Below are 23247 nucleotides of genomic sequence, written 5' to 3'. Positions count from 1 at the left end.
AAATGTATTAGTTGGGAATTTGGAAATCACAAGCTAAGTTAAGGTGGCATAAAAGATAGAAAAAGGTACTTAAGAATAAAAAGAGAAGAAAAGATTGATCTGTTTGGGATTTGAATCTTATGTTTCTTTGGGCTGTTTTCATGTAAACTTGACATACATGTTTTAGTTCTTCTGCCAACTTTATTTCTCTTTTTCTCATAGGAACTTGTCATAGGACTAAACCAAAAGGTAAAATATTGTACAAATCCTATTCCGTCTATTTTTAAAAAATTGTTCCATTTGGAATTTTGCTCGGTTTCCGATGCAACATTATACTGAGTAATATATCTTACCAAATAAAATTATTTCGCTTAAATTATACTCCCTTTGTTCTTTTTTGTTCTACTCACTTTTCATTTCAGGATGTTATCTTATGTTCTACTTACTTTGCTTTAATCTTGTTATAGCGTACTATTTTACTGTCTTACCCCTACAACCCCATAATAATTACATATTTCCATACTCTTTCACATAAGACTATCTTTTAAGAACGGTGGAATTTTTTTTTCTCTCTAAATATAGGGTAGGAGAGGGTCAAAAACAGGCATTGTCAGCTGCAAAATGGCAAAGTGGTACAAAAAATAGGTTTTGTTTAATGCTACTTTAGGAGTATATATACGAAATGTCTAAAGTGGCGACAATACTTTTATAAAATGTACATCATATACAAGAAGAGAAGCGATTCCTCTTTGTTCTACAGTTTTCAGTTGTTTTTCTGTATGGATCTGCCAATTCTACTAGCTACTGCACTGCAATCGTAGCATACACTCTAATTTTAATTCTCTTACTGCAATCTCAAATGGATCTTTTTTCAATGTACGATGTATCAAAATATTAGAATGGAAGCTTTTAGCAATAACGGGTATAGATATTTTCTAGCATGAAATAGCCTTATATCATAAGGCGGAAAATGTCACCTAATTTTTATAAAATGTACCCCGTAATCACTAATTGAACATGAAATCCATTCATATGACATATATCTAAACTCGATTAATAGTCACATGTAGTTTTACTATCTTCTTACCTCTTATTATATAAAAAAATAATAAAAAAAAAAATAAAAAAAAAATGCAACTCTGTACATTTGCATCATATCTTAAATGAAATTAGTCAACATACTATTACTAATAATACTAACGATTGAATGTTGTCTGCTGCTATAATATACTTAGGTGTTACCACAAATAATGAATTATTGTTTAGCAATGTTACAATATGTCCTCCTTACTAAGGATTTGCTGTATCAATTTGGAATAACAACTTCCTGTTAAACTGATGCATATTATTACAGGTTTTTGTTATAGAGGTTTTTTTTTTTTTTTTTTTTTTTTTTTTGAAGCATCATATAGAGGTATTTGATTTGAGGTAAATATGTTGGTCTTAACGACTAAGCTTTACAAATCATACAAACGCCATCTACAATAGATGGGGAGCCTAAATAAAGTGCATCCCGAATGATTGCTTTGTAAGTACATGCCTGACTTTAAACGATTTGTTTATAGAAAAAAATGGGGAGGTGATAAACAGAATGATTAGGCGAGTTACAGATCTAATTGCAGTCAAACTACCTGCTATCAAATCTTTCTATAAAAGAGGTTCATTTGAGTAGCAATTCGCGTAAAAGATTGTTTTGGTGAATATACATACATTAATTACAAGTAGAAACAAAAATGCAAGTGGAGCACTTTCAATCGACTCTGCCAAGCTCAAGCTGAACTTAAAATGAGGGGATCCTAACTCACGTTACTTATGTTACCTCCATAAGATAAAATAAATTTGCTTCAGTGAATCATATCCAACACCAGATTTGTCGTAAGAAAATCAAAACAGGAAGCAGTAAAATCAGCAGAACTTCATGGCTACATGAAAAGTCCCTGAGTACAAAACAATGACCAGTTACATAAGCAGACTGGCAAAACAATTTCAATCGAGGATTACAATATCACAAATACTATGTAGATAGAAATGCTTACAAGTTACAACAAACAAGAATGGCTGGCTTCAATCATCCCTGTATCAACCGATTGCAAGTAGAAAGAGATTTTGTCACATCACTCCATCCTGAACTTACCAAGACCAGAGTGAGAAGCTTCACTTTAAGGCAAGATATACCAAAAATGATAATTTAAAAAAGACCAAAAACAAATAATGAAATAAAATCTCACGTGGGATGTTAGAGAAGTCAGGCTCAATTCCATTGCCATTGATATCCAAGTGGCGAGGTGTTACATACTTCCCTACCGTGACAACCACGCCAGATCCATCATGAAGCTCAAAAACTGATTGAATGAGACCCTGCCCATGATATTGTTTAATCTTGTAAAATCCATCGATGGAAGACTAGCCATGTTATATAACAAAGCCGGCAAGGAAAAAGTAAAAAGAGATTACAGCAGAGGAAAACAAAGAAATAGGAATTCAAACCTTGCCATAGGTTTTTTCTCCCACCAGAACAGCTTTGCAATTATCATGAAGAGCAGATGCCACCTGTGCGAATGCAAGAGTTAAGCAACTGCAGCAGATAATTGTCATTTATCAGATGTACTAGCAATGAGGGGCTTACTATTTCACTAGCACTTGCAGTATTATGGTTCACCAAAACCTGCATATTGCAGTAAACCGAAAAACAGGAGATAAGTATGTAAACTTTTCCATAAGTTTCTTCCATTTTAAGCTAATCTAAACAGCTAATCAAAATAATTTGAGGTTGCTTAGAGGCAGGAAGTTTTTAACACAAAAGATTGCCTTGATTCACGAGACAACTTGTCAGAAATCTGCCCTCAATTAAAAAAAGTTGAATCAAGAATTTTTTTAAAACCAACTTCTAACTTTCTCACTTATTATTATTAAGGCTTCATCTTAATAAAACAATACGGAGTATTTAATAAAATTCAATATAAATCAGTTTTGTTCACTAAGAATCAGCAACTCCATACAAAAAATTGCAACAGTGAATCTATAAAAATCAGTTTAATCAGAAATTTTTTTCAATTCAACAATCAGGTGAAGATAACAGGGCATAAGTGTCAACAAAAACAACGATCAATTGGTCTTGTATGGACCCGGTCTACAATAAATTATTGTAGACCCAAAAATTGACACTTTCAAATAATATAATCACATTCTGGATGATATAATCACTTTTTTAGATGATATAATTATCTTTTTGTGAGTCATATTTTGAATTATATAATCTCATTAATATGAGATTATATAATTATCTATAGGATGATAAAATTTAAAAATCATCTTTTGAATGATGTAATTTACTATTTGATACTTTTTATAATGATAAATTCACTTTTTGAGTGATACATTTACATAACAGTTTCAGAATGATATAATCACTTTTGTAGTAATATAATCACATTTCGTATGATATAATCACATTCGTATGGTATACTAGAAGGTTGGGTCTACAATAAGTTATTGTAGACCGGGTCTATTCTAGTCTTATGCCAACTCTTATACTAGGATTGTTAAGTCCTAGCCAAATTAACTCTAAAACTTTTTTGTTCCTCTATGCTTCTGTTTCCCTTCTATTATTTTATAGTGTACAAGTAAACATTCATAAATTATTTGCAAAGCCATAAAAGATGCTGCAGAGATCAGCAGCTTTTGAGTGGGCACAAAGTTCAGCAGCATAACAATAACTATGTACAGATTTCTAATAGAAGTACTATCATTAAAAAAATATATATATATATTATTCCATGTAAATACATTTTAGTTGATAAATCATACCATGACAGGTGCTGTGACTAATGGTGGAGACTCTGCCACAAAGGCATTCTGAGACATATCCCTTCCAGCTGCATAAATCACCTGATGGTAGGACAATTGAGAAAACATATAAATGGTTGTTCACTTGTTCACAGACCTGTCAAAAGGACCTGAAATTTGAGCATAATATTGTCTGAATTTTCATTTAAGGTCAACAGTACCAGAGTTATGTTCACTCAACAAAACAAGGCATAAAGAAGAAAACTAAATAAACAAAACCAATTCCCTGAAAATCTCAACTGGAAGCAACTTTTGCCTTTTAATGTGAGCAGGGCTGAGAAGTATAATAAACCAACTACCAATAAGTGTCCTGAAATCATAATATTGAAGACTTGCTATTTTAATTAGTTATCTAACTTTGATAAGATATTAGATGTAAGGGCCCAATATAGGTCATCGAACCAAGGACAGAATTCATGCCCAAAACTGACTCAAGACATTGTGTTGGGCTGAGTTTTACTTTTTGAGATGGTTTGTGGATCGCATAATCAGGGTAAGCAAGCAAGCCATTGCTCAAATTAGATTCCTTCACCTACAAATAGGTCATGTTAACTTTAAACACCAATTAAAGTAAAATGACTAAGGTGTTACAGATATTTCAATTGAAAAGCAAGCCGTTGACTCAAGTCTAAATCTCCTTGGCAAACATAATCACTTTCAGCAGAACTATGACAGTCTTCAAGACCGCTAATATATAACACCTTTTTCCCCTTTATAATCCATCCACTTTGTATCTTAAAAACTCTCCATTTAATCGTTGTACTAGTATTACAGACAGCATGTTTCATTTTTTTTTTTTTTAAAAAAAAAAAACAATCAATTTGCTGATTTTCTATGACTTCAGAAAACAATTAATTGGCATTTGTCTCTCCCCATTCCACTCCAAAACATATGTGTATATGGCTATTCATAAACACACAACTGGATTATACAATACATTTTACATATGACCATCAATTTCATAAATTTCTTGACGACTTACACACTTTTGTTACAATATGAACTGCACTTTAAGGTGTTATGATTCAAAAACTAGTTGCTTGATTATCATTTTATTTGTGCATCTCTTCATTTTCCTCATGCAGTCACCCTATTTTTCAGTTTTTTCCTCTGGTAAGGAAAATATGTTCATATCCTAAATGGAATAGTGTCTTCTCTGCAAAGTTCCGGGCCCATCACAGCGTTCCAATTGCAACTGTGCTTAAAAAAAATAAAAGTTCCAAGACTTCAAACTAAGGTTAGTTGCTAAATGGACTGTATTATCTCATAACATCAATCAGCTGTATCCAAGAAGGCTTTTAATTAAGGTGCGTGTTAATTGTCATTGAAATAATGAAACTAATTAGCACTTGGATCTGTGCAGTTCTAATTCTCACTTGAATCTGCATAGCTCCTATTCTCATTCTCAGTGCACAGGATTACTCTATTGCACATACTTATAAAAGTTATCTATTTTTTCTTTTGAGGGGTGGGGTAATTTGTTCATTCATGGGAGGTTATGCTTTTCATTTCTCATCACATAAAATCTCTTTTCTTTCATTCCTTGTCATTTAATGATATTTGAATTTTTTTTCAGAAAAAAAGAAAAAGCAGACTAAGATTAATGTCTCAATATTATTATAGGATATTTTAACATACTACTTGTTGAGATGGTAATTTATGTAGATCAATGTCTAAATTCTTAAGATCATGCTTACACAAGAAAAACAATTGGGAGTAAGTGGGACAAACAAAAGAAAGGGGAGAAGAAGATGAACAAATAGGACAAAAGTGCATTAGGCAAGCTTATATGATAGCAATACCATACCGTATCCCCCTCATTCAGAAACAGCTTTGCGATTTCTATCCCAGCCTGCCCAAAACCAAAAAAAAAAAACACATATAATTCACTACATAAAAAGATTATATCCATGTTTTAAATGACAAGAAATATATATATACATACATATATATATATATATATATATATATATACACACATACATATATATATATATATATATATATATATATATATATATATATATACATACATATATATATATATATACATACATATATATATATATACATACATGTATATATATATATAATATATATATATATATACATGTATACATATATATACATATATACATATATATACATATATATATATATATATACATATATATATATATATATACATATATATATATATACATATATATATATATATATATATATATATATGAATGCTTACGAGTGTACTAAAAGGAACACTATCATGTCAATTTTCAAGCAAATAAATGTGTTTCGGAGATCTTTAAGTGTCCAGTAAGCTGTGGTTGAGAGATAAAAATATTTCAACAGCAGCAGATCCCTAACTTCTAGGGTCCTAACAACTTCAGTTAAATAATTGAGCTCAAAGCAAACAATAACAGGGAAGTAGGCACTAGGCAAATAAAAAGTAAGAATCATGAAACAGATTTCAACAATAAAAAGAAGATAGCAGGCTAGAGGCCCTACAATTTTTTCACTCAAAAGCAGCAGGATAATTCAACACTTTAACGTCAAAGGGCATCAAAACAAGCATACAGCATGCAATACCAGCAAGATTTAAATCAAGACCACAAAGATGGACAGTGGGTGTTGATGTGTTCATTTTATGCTATATACTTTTTCCCATTTCTTGGCTATTCACTTGCATATTTGAGCTCTTCGTAACCATTATTCACTAACAAATTCTTCTTTAGTGTGCCTTGAACTTTTACTTAAGTTTTGTAGGATTGAGAGGCTTTTTTGTTGTTTTTTACAACTGAAGATTGCCACGAGAAGTTGAATAGGACAGATAGAATATTTCTTGGTCTACCCAACTAGGCAAAGTTGCCCAATGAGGTAGGCAAGTTTAAAGGCCAATCCATGCAGTACTACTTTTGTAATTCTGCATGCTTGATCAGGCAGGTTTCCCCAGGCTGATCAAGGCAATGCTATATTCCTCACCACAGTAGATTTTTTCAAGAAGTTTTTAAGCATTAGATGAGAAAAGTTTCAGGATGACAATTTTCCTTATTTTTCCAAAAATTTTAGCATTAGACTATTAAAACCTCCTGTAAAGCCCAAATAAGAGACATTTACACATAATTTTACAATTTCTCTTAGTTTAAAAATCCTAGTTTCTCACTTCTCTTAGTTTAAAAATCCTAGTTTCTCACTAATACTACTTTAAATCCTCATTTCAAGTCTGAAGCTTTGTTCTTCAATAATAATATCTGGATTTCGTAGCATCTGTATCAGGGCTGGCAATCCCAGACCCGGCCCAAAGTCACTGAGAGAACGATCCGACCAACCCGAATTCAATACAATTTGACCCAAATATCATATTTTGTAATAATATTAAGTTTTACACTGTTTTTAATAGATTTAAAGCACAACCCGAAAAAGACTCAAAATCTGACTCAAATCCGACCCGTTGACCTAAATTGCCACCCCTAATATGTATTTATATTATTTCTATCTTTTATTATTTAATTCCATAGTTAATCATGTTTTCCACAGTAGACCTTGCTTTTGATTTCACAAATATGTTTTTGTAGTCACCCAATCGAGGGTTAAGTAAAACCCTAATATGATCAATGCATGATACATTTCTTTAAATTCCCCAATGAATGACCTAAGTTATATTAGATAGGTACATGACACACCTCTCAAATTTTGGCATCATTGACAAAAACTATTGATATTTAAATAAGTTATTTGTGATTTATTCTAATTAAAATTTATATTAGCTAGTTGTTTCGGCTATTACTCCTTGTTATTTGATCCTTTGTTTTCAGTTTCTTTGTTGCATACACACTCAACGAACAGGTTCAAATAATCTAATTCCTATTGATCTTTAAAGCGAGGCTAATGCTTGTAACCAAGGATAAGATGACTAAGGCCCATGTGATTTATATGAACTAAAGCCCCTACACATGTCCCTAAAATCGGTGGACCAAATAGTAAATTTCCTCTCGGTATACTTAAAGATGTTCCTCTCCCAAAAATTATTCATCCCATGTTATTTGGTGGTTGTGAAAATGGAAGAAGATGCACAAGTTCCCATCATTCTTGGGAGACCATTTTTAGCCGCTCATGGAACCACAATTGACATGAAGAATGAGAAAATCAAATTCAAAGCGGTGATGAAGAGATGGAGTATTCACTTTGAAATTCCATTGGAAAACCTATGGGAGAAACTATTTAGAGGAGGTGATACAACAAAAAGTTGTCGAGAATCCTCATGATTCACATAAGCAGTTTAAATGGGGATTGGCCGGATTGCACATGAAGAGGCTTAGGAGACCAAGGACTAAGGGGTACAAATGGCTACCAGAAAAGGCATGTGCCTCACCAGTTGAAAATTTTGTTGAGGAGGTCTTGAACGGGATGAATTTGAGGAGAATACTATGCCTACCAAGGTTAAGCTAGAACTCCCTCCCTCTCTTATCCAGTTATTATTAATGTTAAGCTCGATGACATGCAAATTGTGCAATTGCTCACTATTTGAGAGTAAAAATGTCATAAGGTAAACCATTGATGAAATCAGAGGATCCAAACAAGTTTAAGTGACAAATAAAGGATCCGACCTAGACTTCATATTCGGGTTATGTGAGATATTTTTTCAAGTTCGGAAAACATAGAAAAAGACTCAAAATTCACATTTTTCCACATTGAAATAAATTAAATTGAAAAAATGAATTTAATTAAATATAAATTAGAATATAATGGTTAGCTTTTATTCATTACTTGGCCTAACAAATAAGTCCCCGGTAGTTATAGAGCACTGGAGTATCAGGTTCTTGTTTGCACATACTATGACGTAGTTTGCAGTGAGCCAATTCAATTACATTCTTTAATTATATAGTTTAGTAATTGATCAGTCTATCACCTTCGCAAACAAGGTTCTATAAAAATAAAAAAATAAAAACATAAATAAAAAATAAATAAAAAAAACACTATATTGCAATTCAAGGGGTGTTGCCACTTACATAAACCCTCATCTCAATCATGGCCTAGTTAGAGGCCCTTCACAGTTCCAACAGGTTTCCACCAGCCACCCTTAAGAAGAGATCTTGTTTACAAATCCCATATATAGCTCTACTCCAAAATATCACCTACTTAAAATGATGACAATTATCAATGATCTCCAATAATCTTGATTTTGTTTACAAGATATTCCAAGCTATGATAGGTATAAGGGCTGGACCTGGGAGGAGGGGATTTGACACTTAAAATTGCTAAAAGACTTAAGAAGTGTTAACTACCTAGCATGGTTTGATATACAATTATGGTCGAGATCGCAGGAACAGAAATGTATTGTTGATTGCAAACCGTGTCGCGATTGTTCACAGCTAAGAGTAGTTCTTGTAGTTAAAGTAGACTATAAAAGGCTGAGAGCCATCATTGGGGAGATGTGCGGAATCTATCAATATATCTTTGAATAGCAAGAAACTTTTGAGTGAAACACAGTATGTAACATATAATGTGGGGCGTTTCAAGGTTGGAACATTCAAATCCTTTACAGTACAAAACAAAGTAGCACTATTTTTGCACCATGCTGCCTAGCAGCTCCAGTCAGTAACAGTATCACTATTTACTAATAGTCTGTTTAAGTAGCATTACAATAAAACTTTCTCCAAGAAACCAATTCTGCTGGTTGTCACTTGTCACGCATGGGATATGTGATAAGTATCAAAGCAACGCATGAGTGTGCCATGAATAGATAAGCTTTGCTCTTGATACAAGACCTTTCCTTTTTGGTCAAATCTACCAAAAATAATCGAAATTACAAAAATTAAGAACAAATAGTTCAAGGAAATATACATATCTTGCAAGAAACTTGGTTCAATTTCCTAGCATGTTTCCTATGTGAACCTAGACTCTATAAAATTACTCCCATAGAAAAGAGCCAATGAAGGCAATCTCACCCAACAATCCTACATTGAGTTTCAACATTAGGAGTCACTGAGAAAATATCTTACGTCATGTAATCCCCTGAAGGAAAAGTTCAGGGAAACTAAGTTTAACTAGTCATGAAATTCATCTTACTAAAGCAAATCAGGTTCAAGACACAAACAAATCCGAAATTGCTAATTGAAATGTTTGCAGATACACATGAACATTAACATCAAGGCACGTAAGGCATGAACATTGATGTGGCATATACCTGTACTAGGCCACCAAAATTGTCTCTTAGATCCAGAACAAAACATGAGGCACCTAGGTCTTGGAGGCGCTTCATTGCTGTGCAAGATTATATTTGAGTTGTGATACCTCAAACAATTAAAAATAAAAATAAAAAACTAAAAGTTGGAGCATGTATGTTTCATGTTTAATAGTTAAAAAATCTGCCTATACTAACACAAACATGTACTTCCTCAGTTCTTTTCTATTGCAACACTTTCCTTTTAAGGAAGTAAAAAAATAATTGAACATTACTTTTTGTCTATGAGTTCAATCTATCTCTCTCCTCATCACATGGATCCCATTGTTTATCTCTCTCCTAGTCTCCTCTTTACATTGCCCCATTGCTTATCTCTCTACTCATCTCATAGGTTCCTTAACTTGTGTGCCTCCTTATGTTGCAATTTGAAAAGAATTGAGGAAACTATGTAAGCAATTCAAGTTAACAGCTTCCTAATATAAATACCCTAAGCATTAAGAGATAATTATGTTGGAGAAAATGCAATCACATGTGAGTTGGGATAGCATATAAAGCTCTTGCAAAATAAAACATATGTATCTAAAGGTCTTAAGATAAAGCTTCTGGAAATTCAATAGGGAAAATATTCTTGTTAAGCTTTCAACAAACACGACAATGACAATAAAAATTGCCATAGTTTAGCCCAAGGGTGTTCAAAAACCGAACTGGACTAGTCTCAGAAGACTGGACCAAAGGAAGTATTCGGGTCGAAAATTTTAATTTTTCGGTCATTGATCTAGTTTGATCCAAAACCCCTTAAAAACTAATCTTGTACTGAATCAGTTTTTTGCGTAATATCATACATTAAATTAAAACCTCTAGAATGTTTGAAAAAAACCTTTAATATGTGAAGAATATACTCCCTCCATTTTTCATCATATATTTTCAATTTATCACTTTGACTGATACGGAGTTTAACTGATCGAATTTGAATTTGTTAACATATATGTAAGTGGGGTTAATTAGGGAATAAAAAATAACGCGAAAAAAAAAAAAAAAAAAAAAAAAAGGATAATGGGTTTATAGTAATTAAAAATAAGAGATGTGAGAGAAGAGAAATGAAAAATATAAAAATAAAAAATAAAAATAAAATAAGTAGTATTGTTCCAATTGAGGAATTATTGCATTTTAAAAAAAAAACAATTGTTCTAGGAAAGTGTTGCATTATACTTTAACCTAGTCTATAACCGGTCCTGTCAGATTTTGGAGGAGTAACTAAATCCATAGCAACATAATTTGGGGGAGTAATTGAGTTTTGACAGCCTAAGTGTTTCCTACAGTGAATGTGCAGAAAATATGGGAAGAGGCACAAGTTTTAAGAAACCCGTGTATAAGGCAAGGGATAAAAGGAGGAACCAAGGTGATTTGGAGAGAATTAAAGAGAACCCATTAGCCAAATAAAGTAATGTTACAATTACTATGAAATTGCTTAGAAAGAGAAGTGTTGCAATCATTTTGGAACATAGAGGGGTACAAAAGGTAGTTTTCTAATGTTTTTTAAAATACTATAAACAAAAAATTACTAGCTGGTCTGGTGCTACGTACTAGCTGATGTACCATTTCTGTTAGGCTAATTACTACAAGCCTACTAGGTTACATAACTAACACCCTTCCCCCACCCCACCACACCCCACCCCACCCACACCACACCCCAAAAAAAAAAAAAAAAAAAAAAAAGAAAAAAAAAAGGATTAAAGGAGAGAGAGAGATTAAAATGATCACTGTTTCTTTCAAAACAAACATTTTCTAAAGGGCTCACGGAGACAAATGTTTGTGGCCTTTACTAGCCAAAGGTAAGCCAAACATGCATACAGGTATATGGCAACATTTATACTGGATTGAAACTTAATTTTATTATTATCTAAAACCTCTTCCATCTATCACAATTAACTATTAATAATTACCTGTCACTATATCTTTTCTGGCCAGTGCATTAAACTCCTTTAGTCGCACATATCCAACAGAGGTTGCACCATTGTCAATTTTCTCTAATCGGTAGAACACTGGAGGTCTAGCAACCATCTGCCTCTGAACTTTGACGGACTGAACTGGACCACAATTTCCATGCTTGACCTAAATTTGATTTTCATTATTCATTAGGTCCGATAAAAGACGATGCAGATACTGAAAAAATTGAGACATAGCATTTACAGGGTTAACACAGAAATATCACCTCAACTGTTACAAAAGTTTCACTAGGACCTTGCAACTTTGATGATACCTCAAAAGCTGATTTGCCTCTCACATCCTCCCCGTCAACAGATAAGATTTCATCACCCTATATAAAAGACAGTGGGAAATAATGTTAAAAGAAGGTGAAGAAAGATGGGATAATGCATAGTTAATCGAAAGGTGGGAGTGTTTAGTAAAACGCCTAAAAGTTAATAAGAAATTAAAACAGTGACAAGGCTTTATGAACTATAAAGCTACTTTACAACTTCAGAAGAAACCATCACGATTTCATGTACAGAAGGTAGTTCTTCCTCTTTTTCATGCCTGGTTCAATGTTACATATTTTTCAGTGTTTTAAACTTGTACTCCATCTAATACTTAAAAAAGAATTAGCAAGAAAAAGTTGTAGATCAAACTGATTTGGTCCTAAAACTCATAAAAGAAATGATCAAAGAGCTAACTTGGCCAAAAGCTTATGCCAATGAGAACAGAATATCCCCCCCCCCCCCCTCCCTCACTGCAAAAATCCTTTGGACTGGAAGTTCACCCCCAACCCACAAGCCCTTTGTACCTCGTGATTATTGACACAAAACAAGTTAATCTGCTCCAATTCCAAGTAACTCTCAAATCACCTAATGGCTAGAGCACCAATTGATTATTGACGCACAATAGAAATGTTACTCAGCCAATACTTTATGGCAATACTCTATTTCATACTCTAAACTCTAAAGCCTGCAGAGCAACATTATAACCAAATAGATAAAGATATAAGTACCATAAAATCCTATAAATGATAGCACTCTAGTTCTAGTCACCTGTCTAATTCCAGCAGTTTGAGCAGGCCCATCCAATACGAGTCCAAGCACCTTCAATTTGAAACTTCCATTGCTAGCAGGAATCTCCCTGAGATTTAGCCCAATGCCAGTCATGTCATATCTTGCCATCTTCGAGAACTTTCATTCATCAACGGTTCACATGCCATGAAACATAAACTACAGCAGGCGTGAGTTAAGACCTATGATTAATCCACTAGAACTATACACCGTAAACCCAACTGTAATCTAAAAATTCATGTAGTAGTGCAACTAACACTGATTACAATATTTGGAAATGTTGGTCATGTAATCAAGGTGGTAAGTATAATACGTATTCAAAGGGAATGGATAGCAGGACATATGGCAATGAAGAAAACAATACTATGTATTGCAAGAAAAACCTACAAAATCAAGTACACTTGAACATTAAAGCTCTGAAATGTAACTAGCACACCAATTACTGCTAGGTGCTAAGAGTTGCAAACACAACAATCAATATCATCAGAACAGTTAACTGAACATCAGACACCAAATAGATAGTAAATCTATGTCTTCTGGAAGAGCCTATTTCCATTATTCTACTTTATTGTTCTATCGATAAAACGTGCATATTAAAAAGTGCTACAAGAATAACCAATCGTAGCAATTTTTTTAGTGGAATAACATATAAACATACAATAATTTGATTAGTGACTACCTCTTCTGGTGACAAAAAACGCGTATAAGGATCTCCCAAGCTTGCCAGCATTTTTTGAACAACATTATGAGCCTTTGATCTAGTCTTAATAGAAGTGCTCAATATGTCTTCCTTCTTGCGCTGCACGCAAACAATAAATATGCTTGAGAGAGCATGTACAGCTATTAGGAGGGAACGATACTAACAAATACGATTACAAAGTTTGCTAGCCAAAGTATACTCCCAAGTCTAAACATGAAGGATCAAACAACCATTAGTATCATCGAAGCTCCTAGTTATTATCCTATGAGTACATCGCTGCAATGTATTCATAGATTAATAGCACAATCTAGCTAGATTCTCAACTCAATTTATAACAACAAATGTTCACTCAATAATTGAATAAACGAGCAACTATTTCATCAAAATGTGAATAAAACTATTAGAAATCAGTAATCATAATCTCAACTCAATTTATAACAAATTCACTATATAAATGAAAATTCATGCAATTATTTCATCAAATTATGAATAAAGCCAATAGAAATCAATAATCATAATCATAATCGAATTAGAGAGAGAATAAGGTATTACAAGCCAAGACTCCGGAGACCAACGACTACGACCAGTATCAAGAAAACTCTCATTAACAATCTCCCAAGCTTCCTCCACAATACCATCATTCGTCTTCAATTTCGGCGCCGATAACTCCATTTCATCCCCAAATTCTCCCTCATCTTCGCGACAATACAAATCATCCGACAACGACAATGATTGATCGAAAAGAGGAGAATCAGCAGCAATTGAAAGAGGAGGAGATAGTAAGAGGGTGAAGGAGAGTGCAGCCCCTGTTATGGCGGCTCCAATTGAAGGAATTTTGGGCCAATTGAGTGAAAATTGAGGATGGTTGGTGGTGTAGTTTTTGGGTTGTCCGCCATTTTTGATGGTAATGTAAATGGTGGTGTTGCAGGGGTTTGGTGAAGTGAGAGAATAGAGGTTCATCCTATTACTTTCTCTATTGTTTTGCGTCTCTCATTCTCTATTTCAGTATTTCTCATCTTCCAGAGATTAGGAGCGCGGTTTGGCCTTATTTTGAGGATTTTCAGATTTTGTTGCTACGGAGTACATTCGTTCCCTAAGAGATACTCGAGAGTCGAGACTAGATTTGGCAATTGGGTCGTTTGGGTCGGGTATAGGTTGAGTCCTTTCTGGTCATATTCGGGTCAACAAACTGTATCTGGAGGTGTTCAAAATTTAGTGTAACCACACCAAATCGCAAATCAACCGGTTATTAACAGTTTAGTTTGGTTTAGGGTTTCAGAATTATGCTTTGGTTTGTGAAGATTTTCAATATATAGGGGTTGATTGGCAATCGGCGGTTGGCTGTTGGCTTGTTTGACTAACTGAAAGTATTAGTCGTATGGATTAGCTTTGGTAAAATTATTTATGGTTGTTAGCTGTTTATTAGTGATAAAGTGGGCCAACAAGCCTAAAGTCAGCAGAAAAAGCTACTCCTATTAGCTTTTGGCGGAAAACCCAGCTTAAAAGCCAGTAAAAAAGCCAACTACCAAACATAATTTTTGGCTATTTGACCAAACTAAAAAGTCAAAAGCTAAGCAAAAAGCCAATTGCCAACCCCCATAGTATTATTGTTAAAAAAAACAAAAATAAATAAATAAATAATGGTACGGTTTAACATGTACAACAGACCATGAACGTTCCTAACTAATCAGCAAGCAAATATAGTTGGTGATGCTTGAACGGTGAGTTTTCCACTAACTTCCTCACGTAACACTCCCTCTGTTTTAATTTAAGTGTCTCGCTTTGATCGACACACTTATCAATGCACAACTTTGAGTAATGATATCTTTCATTATTATCCAAATATCCATTAGTACAAATTATAATAATAAAAAAATACAAAAATAATTTGATGTTTGAAAACTATGCTTTGAGATAATTCTAACAAGTGTGGTGCATGTGAATAGTGCTAAAGTCAAATTGGAGCAGTTAATAAAAAGTTTGAGACAAGTGTGATGTATGTGAATAGTGTCGAACTCAAATTGTGAAAAGTTTTATACACCCAGGTGTACCGTGCACCAAATTAACCAAAAGTTAGTTTTTTTTTTAAAAAAAAAAACAATTAAAAGTTAGTTTTTGCTATTCATTTGATGATTAAATGAAAAACAATCATCAAATTGAAAACAAAATGCCCATAAATGTATCATGCATCCAGGTGTATATAACCACCTCTCGTCAAATTAGGGTAGTTAAATACGGAGTAAAAAAGATGGAGTATTTTTTTGGTAAGGAGAAGGATAAGGAAACCCGAAACCCCCACCCAAAAGTGCCTTTAGTGGGTTTGATCAACCTCTGGGATGTGACTTGTGAGATGCAAACTTGGTTTAAAAAAAGGAAAAATTGCCCGAATTAATCTCATCTTTGGGTCGTCCGCCCAAAATAATCCCACCTTTGGATCATTTTTAAATAATCCGACCTTTATATCCGATCCGCTCTAAATGGTTCCAACCGGTAATGTAACCTGTTATAACAAGTTACCTAACACGTGGCGGCTTGTGATTGGTCAAAAACATAAAAAAATAATAAAATTATTACAAAAAAAAGGGTTTTTTTAAAAGAAAAAAAATGAAAACAACCCATCACCAACAGCTGCCTGAGCCTGTTCCTTCCCGCAGCTCCAGCCACCCAACCCCCAACCATAGCACCGATGTCAGCGCCAGCGTCACGGCCTCCCCCTCCCCTGAACCACTAACTCCCTCCCTCCCTCAAGCGGCATCCCCCTACCGTAGAAAACCCCTTTCTTATCCCGATCTCAACCCCCTCTCCGTCCCCGTCCCTTAACAAGCCACGCTGACCTTCCCTGTCCCCCATCCTAAACACGTCGTCCTCCCTTGGCGTAGATTCTGGCGACGCCGACCTCCCCAACTAGTTTCATTGGTTCTAGTTTGTTGGGTTTTTGAATTTTCGAAGGGGGTTTTGGGGTTGGCTTGGCTGGGGTCTTGTTTAGTGGCGGTGGTTCTAGGATCTGGTTTCGGGTCTAGTTTAGTGGCGCCGTGGCGATGGTTCCTGGGTTGGCTAGGGTCTGTTTTCGTGGCAGTGGTGGTTCTGGGTTTGGGTGGTGGCGGGGATGGTGGTGGCTGAAACTTTGATTTTATTTATTTATTTTTTTAATTTTGGACAAATCAAGTTGTGGCATGTGTAAATTAAATATTGAAAAAAAATTACCTTTTCAACCGGTTACTAGTCACTCGGGACCATTTAGAGTGGATCTGGTATGAAGGTCGGATTATTTAAAATTAATCCACAGGTAGGATTATTTTGGACGGACGGGTCAAAAGTGGATTATTCCGGGTAATTTTTCCTTTAAAAAAAAAAAGAGTATTGGTTAGTGTATTTAGAATTGCGTCAAAACTTCCCTCCAAAAAAAAAAATAGAATTGCGTCAAAACAAAAAATAAATACGGAGTACAAAATTACAGAGTAGTCCAAAACTGATAAACGAACCTGTCAGTTTCCCGCTCTCTTTCCCGGATTCCCATTGAAGCGCAATCCACGCTCTCCATTGAAATCTCTAGACCTCCATTGAAGCAGCTCCTAAGGTAAACTGGTTTTTTTTTTTTTGTGTATGTCAAATGTCATTTCTCTATCTAGGTTTTATCGTTGATTTTATTGCCAGTATTCTCAATTTAGGGTTTGATTATTGAATTATTGGTTATAACTAAGGTTATCAAATATCATAACCAGCGATTTTGTTGCTGGAGAAGAAATTTATGTGATTTTCCAACCTTATTTGATGATTGAATAAAATTTGCCTTTAAATGTTAGGAATCTTAGGATGGAACTGTGAAATTGGACCTTTTCTATGTGAATTTTCGAGCCTGATTTGATAATTGAATCAAGTTTGGTTGCTAATGTGTGGAAGAACCTTTTAATGCTGCAATGGGACCATGATATTGGACCTTTTCTATCGCAAATCATGTGATTTTTCAAGCGTAATTTGATAATTAAATCAAGTTTTGTTGCTAATGTGTTGCAGAACCCTTTATTGATAGAATGTTGGTATTGGACCTTTTTCATCTCAACTCATGTGAATTTTCGAGCCTAATTTGATAGTCAAATCAAGTTTGGTTGCTTATGTGCTGTAGAAGTAGAACCCTTGAATGCTACAATGGGACTATGATATCGGACCTTTTCTATCGCAAATCATGTGATTTTTGGAGCCTAATTTGATAATTGAATCAAGGTTGCTAATGTGTTGCAGAACCCTTTTATGCTAAGATGGAAGTATGATATTGGACCTTTTATTCCTTACTCAAGGTGGCCGCCCCTAAGGGACGGGCTTGCTTGTGCTTGACCTGCTTGTGATTGAACTTTACTAACGCATGAATGTCATTCTTTAGGTTATCACATCCTCTTGAAGCCTACAAGGAGGTGAGCTTTCTGTTCTTTTGTTTGTTGGTCGTTTATTTGTAGTGCTGACAATTTCTATGTTATGTATGTGCAAAATTAAGATGCTCAAAGTTTTGATATATCTATACATGTGATATGAGCATAGAGTCATAGACAGTAGATAGTTTGAGCCTAAAATTCCTAATTGTTTGTTGAGCTGAAATAATTAATGGTCCATAAACTTTGCTATATCATCCAAAAGCTGCATAGTATTGTGCATAGGTATGTTATGAGTATTTTTCTAATTATGTCAGTTGCTAAAAAGTCTTTTCTTGTAGTGTTTCCCAGAGTACTTAGATGGAAATAGACCTTTACAATGGGTTATGTCCCCATTTAAAGCCCTGACCGGCCCAACCATAAAATAGTTCAGGCCCATCCAATAAATAAAGGGGGCAAGCCTTAAGCGGGTCACCCAATCATGGGTTCTTAACAAGCCTGCCTTATAAGGGTTAACATGTTGAAAATTAAAAAAATAAAAAATAAAAAAAAATCACTTCTATCACTGCCTTCAACACCCTTCTCTCATACGTCCATCTTCTTCTCACATAAGATCTTGTCATTTATCCACCATCTTGTAAGGTTGCTAAGATTGATAGTTTAAATTTTTTTTACAAAATCTAGTATATTGGGCTCATGTCTCGATTTTAATGTCACACTTATAAAAATTATCATTAACATACCATAGCTAGTTTGTGATAGCATACGAATTTACTCCGTATACGAAGTGTTTCTTAAATCAATCACACGATAGTATGATTCCTACGCAACCCCTACTCCCATTATGGCATTATAGTTCTCGATTAATAGAATTCCAATCAATTTTAAATTTTTAACAAAGGTTGAAGTTTAATTTGTTAGATTACAAAAATTGTGATTAGTAGTAGATATGCGAAAATTAGAGATTTAGGTTGAGATATATATTAAGGGGGGATTGGTCAAAGAGTGTCTAGAAAATGAAGGTGAGTAATGATCAAAGAAATGGATTGTTATAGAAAATTGTGCACTGATAGCTAACTGAAGAGAGAGAAAATTGTTCAATTTTCTTGCCAAACATTAATCTTGGTATTCAAAACTCAAAGAACCGTTCGGGTCAGGTCAAATGAATCTTGACCCAACCCAACCCATCTACATTTTAACGCGACTAAGCCCAAACATGACTCGTTAAGTACTGACCCGCCCGCCCATGACCAGGCCCATTGAACAGGTCTAGATGGAAAGAGAGAGGTAGTGAGGGAGAGGGACAATTGGTGGTTTTCATTTGCTTGCCTACAGATTCAAAGTTGTTAATTTTCTCTCCTCCCAATTTGCTTCAATTGTATTCATATTCAGCAGAACATTATAAGCATATATTTGTGTGTCTTTTTCAAATTTCTAGCTATATTAAGTTTGGGTTTCAAAACTTTCAATCAGAGTAACAGCAGTGTTTGGGTCTCAATTTTGATTTCTTTTAATTGGGTGTTGGATTTTCTTTTCTGTATATATATAATAACCTTGCGCTGTTTTATAGATTTAGTGTTGTTGAGTTGCCTTGAAGATTATTATACTTATTATTGAAAGTTCTCTTATATATTTATTTTCTGGGAAACATAGGGGGTAAATGTGACAGTGGCGTATAAGGGACTAAGGGAGACATGTTTGGCGGCAGAAGCAGTAGCAGTTGGGTCTGTCATTCAGTTCGTCTCTTTAAATTTCAGCATGCAACAACAACACGACCATTTTGCAATTCCACCCCTCTAAACAACAAAATGAAGCACCCCCCTTCTGACTCTGATGGTAGCAGCAGCATTAATTATTTAAGAGACTTAGACAACCTTAATTTTACCAAGGCTGCTAAGATCCTTTTCTCCACTCCTGCCAAGAAGAAGAATTTTGGGTAATCTCTTCCTTTGTTGTTGTTGTTGTTGTTGTTGCTCTCATTTTGTTGTTTTAGTGTTTTGGGTACCTTAGTTATACTGTGGTGGCTCTAAATTTCAATTCTTTGTTTTAAATGTATTGTTGTTGCCATACCTATTTCTCAAGGATAATTATGACTACAGTATGATTAGCTAGCTATTTCACTCTCTGTAACAATCTACAGTCTGTTGCATTTAGTATGAAGATTTAGGGTTGAAACTGGATTTACTAAAGTTACTAAAGTATTTCCATCATAGGTTGTTTGTTTACAGTATGGAGAAAGTTTTCCTTACTTGATGGTAATTGATTTCACCCCCTTGTTGCCTTCCCCTGCCAGTGGCAACAATTCATGATACACTCAATCTTTCATTTGTTTCCATCCCATTTTATTAAGTTACCTAACAATTGATAAAAGCAATAGTTGTCAATATCATAAACATTTCCCCCTTTCATTTGATACTATTTCATTCTGCTTCCTTCAACCCTATCAAATGCACCCTCAAAGTGTCTTGCTTACTGGGTTGGGAGCACCCTGGATAGTTGGGCCTTAGCCCAGACCCGTTCCATTGCCTACCATAAGGGTGGGCATATAATCTATGCTCTTGGCAGTTTGCATCTATCAAAATAGATAGTACTGTATTTGCTTGCCTTGTATACAATCATTTGTTCTTATAATTTCATGAAACATGTTCAGTGTTGAGTTGAACAACTTAAGTTGAGTTTACACTTCCTGTCTCAGATTAAATAAAAAGTTGCTAAAAGATTTCACTAATTACTTTCCATGATCAGGCTTGATTTCCATCTGGTGCAGCTCTTTTTTGCCCTCATGCCATCGCTGGGTACTGTGCTATTCTACTGTCTGTGTTTTATATCCAGTTCAAATTCAAACTGCAATCTTTACAAAAATTTTGTCTGTTTCAGCTGTTTATCTCGTGGCTCAATATGCTCGTTATGATATAAGAAAAATGGAGGCGGTAATGAACTGTTTTTATACTTTCTTTATCTGTACTGTTATTTTTTGTTCCATTTGTGTTATTTGAGGAAGGCCTTCATTGCAAGGGCAATAATGCTTATCTTCTCAAACTAATGGTCAATGTATTTCAACATTACATCTTGGATTTTAGAAATCAGCTCTCTGCAATGTAAGTATGACTGTATGAGTCTACATACATCTGAAACTATAGAGGGACTAACATTACAGAATATAGACCTTTCTATGCTTAGTTGGCATTTCTTTTATCTTGTCCCCACCCCAGCCTTCTGTTTTTTTTTTTTTTTTTTTCTTGGTCTGGACTCGTTATTTAATACCAAAGTGCATCATGTGTAGCTCTCTTCCAAAAGGATGATAATCTGGTAATTTATCCAATTGGTCTGTAGGAAAAGGGAGATGGATGTGAATTTACATGAGGAGGCCCATTTTGGCACTTGAAGAAGCTCTTGTACACTCCACTTGTTTTCATTTTGATTTCCCCCTTATTCATGTATTTATCCTAGAATATTACTTTCATGTTTTGTGAACATCAAATTCCTTGTGACATTGTTGTGGCAAACTATCAAAAATCATATTCTCTGAATGTACAAAGAATATCACTTCAGAGTTTAGATCATTGCTTTTAAATACAATTGCTAGAGTTTTCCATATGATGAGGACTGTAATCATTACTCATTTGATCAATAAAGTAAGATTGAATTTATCTGTCACCTCTGGGTTGTAAGAGACTGTATGATCTGGCACAAGCATACTTACTACTTGCCTTGGTGATGGTAATTTTGCTTTTAATTTAGTTAAAGTAGGCAGTTAAGTTGATCTGGGATGAATAAGTTAGTCAATGATATATTTTCAGAGTATGATGGAAATTTTCATCCTTATTTTTTTGCTCAATTCCTCAAAGTAGGTCCATTTTCATGTTAGGAGCTGGAACTGAAAAAGAAAGCAGAGGAAGGACAAAAGGCAAAAGAGATGGAAGCTGCTGCTGCAGAGGAAAAAGAAGCAGAGTCTACAAGTCCAGAGCTTTTAAAGGTTAAAGAGAGGCTAGAAGCACTCGAGGAAACTTTGAAGGAAATTGTGGAGGAAACAAAGAAACGACCAAGTGAGGAAAAGAGCAAAAATGCAGATCAATATCAAGAGAGAGTAGATCCTAGTAGTAGATCAGATGATAGCAATGTTCCCGCCAAAAACAATCCCATAACCCAGGAGGCAGCATCACAACAGCCACAGAAGCAACTGGATAGCGAAAAGAGCGAGTCTCAAGAAGTTGATAAAAAGTGAGTTAAACATTTTAAAAAGCTGGTTTCTTGCTGCAAGTTTTTTGAACACACATCCTGGTCATCATGCTGAGAGTTACCCAACACTGCACCCCCCCCCCCCCCCCGGCCGGGAAGTACAAAGCAGTTGTCAGTATGTGTTTTACACCTGTTAACATATTGATGGTGGAATAATCAAATCAATCAAAAAATTTATTAGTGCAATTAAAGTATAGTTATGCTTGGTCTTAATTTTCTTTCATATCCTGTAGCAGGAATCAACTATGAGTCCTAGTGTAACAGGAATCAACATAAGGATCCTACTGTGTAAGAGCTTAAAATGCATTCTGCAGGAATCAGGACAGAGAAGCTTACCCAAAATTAATCAACAAATGGTTACCCTGGCCTTATTTTCCCCTTACACTTATGTACTCTTACCATCTTGATAATCCTTGTAATTTTGGGCACCTCAATTGGTGTAGGTTACAACTGTTCTTCCTTAATACCCCGTGGGAAGCTGAAAAATGGTAGATTAGTTAATTTGGGGGCTTAAGAGGCCCAGATATTGAGGCCACCTAGCTTTGGGGCTCCTTTGTGATACTTCACAAGCCAAAGACTATATCTCTTTTTTATTTTTATTTTTTATTTTTTTATTTTTTTTTTTTTGGCTACAAGTTGGAGTAGAAATTTTAGTGCATTACTATTGTTATTATGTACGCAACATCTTTAGTTTTTCTCTCCACCGTTCATTCAACTTCAAGGCTTCTTTCATCGAATTTTTAGGTTTAAGGTTTTTGGGTGAATGTTGGTGGTTTTGAGTGGGTAAGGTTTTTATTATTATTTTTTTCCCCTCGGGTGGGTTTTCAGTAGATTTTGAGTGGGTTGTGGTTTATGTGTAGGGGCCGATTTTGAGGGGTGGGCACGACGTCA

General features: G+C 34.6%; 2 protein-coding genes across 3 annotated transcripts; one reads left to right on the top strand and one right to left on the bottom strand.

Annotated features, from left to right (window-relative positions):
* Window positions 1–1456: 1456 nt before the first annotated feature.
* LOC145611285 (carboxyl-terminal-processing peptidase 1, chloroplastic-like) lies at window positions 1457–14792 on the bottom strand. Of its 2 annotated transcripts, XM_081666598.1 has the most exons (13): window positions 14306–14791; window positions 13733–13852; window positions 13036–13173; window positions 12222–12326; window positions 11953–12121; window positions 10013–10089; window positions 5633–5677; window positions 3787–3867; window positions 2606–2644; window positions 2467–2529; window positions 2208–2337; window positions 2016–2103; window positions 1465–1916 (listed from the first exon to the last, which is right to left on the bottom strand). In XM_081666598.1, exons 1-12 carry the CDS (start codon window positions 14711–14713, stop codon window positions 2048–2050), a joined length of 1431 nt encoding a protein of 476 aa, XP_081522724.1. In that variant the 5' UTR covers window positions 14714–14791; the 3' UTR covers window positions 1465–1916; window positions 2016–2047. The 2 variants fall into 2 exon arrangements, with proteins under 2 accessions (XP_081522725.1, XP_081522724.1); XM_081666599.1 differs by lacking the exon at window positions 5633–5677 and having other exon boundaries at window positions 1457–1916; window positions 14306–14792.
* A 2388-nt stretch (window positions 14793–17180) lies between these two features.
* On the top strand, window positions 17181–23012 carry LOC145612014 (uncharacterized). Its single transcript, XM_081667393.1, has 6 exons — window positions 17181–17330; window positions 19771–20053; window positions 20863–20912; window positions 20995–21047; window positions 21986–22338; window positions 22590–23012. Exons 2-6 carry the CDS (start codon window positions 19812–19814, stop codon window positions 22603–22605), a joined length of 714 nt encoding a protein of 237 aa, XP_081523519.1. The 5' UTR covers window positions 17181–17330; window positions 19771–19811; the 3' UTR covers window positions 22606–23012.
* The last annotated feature ends 235 nt before the right edge of the window (window positions 23013–23247 follow it).

The sequence above is a fragment of the Chenopodium album genome, chromosome 24 (genome assembly GCF_948465745.1).
Source record: "Chenopodium album chromosome 24, dcCheAlbu1.1, whole genome shotgun sequence".
In the NCBI taxonomy this organism is placed as follows: domain Eukaryota; kingdom Viridiplantae; phylum Streptophyta; class Magnoliopsida; order Caryophyllales; family Amaranthaceae; genus Chenopodium; species Chenopodium album.
The sequence above is the reverse complement of the archived record's forward strand: the minus strand, read 5'-3'. Positions and strand labels throughout refer to the sequence as shown.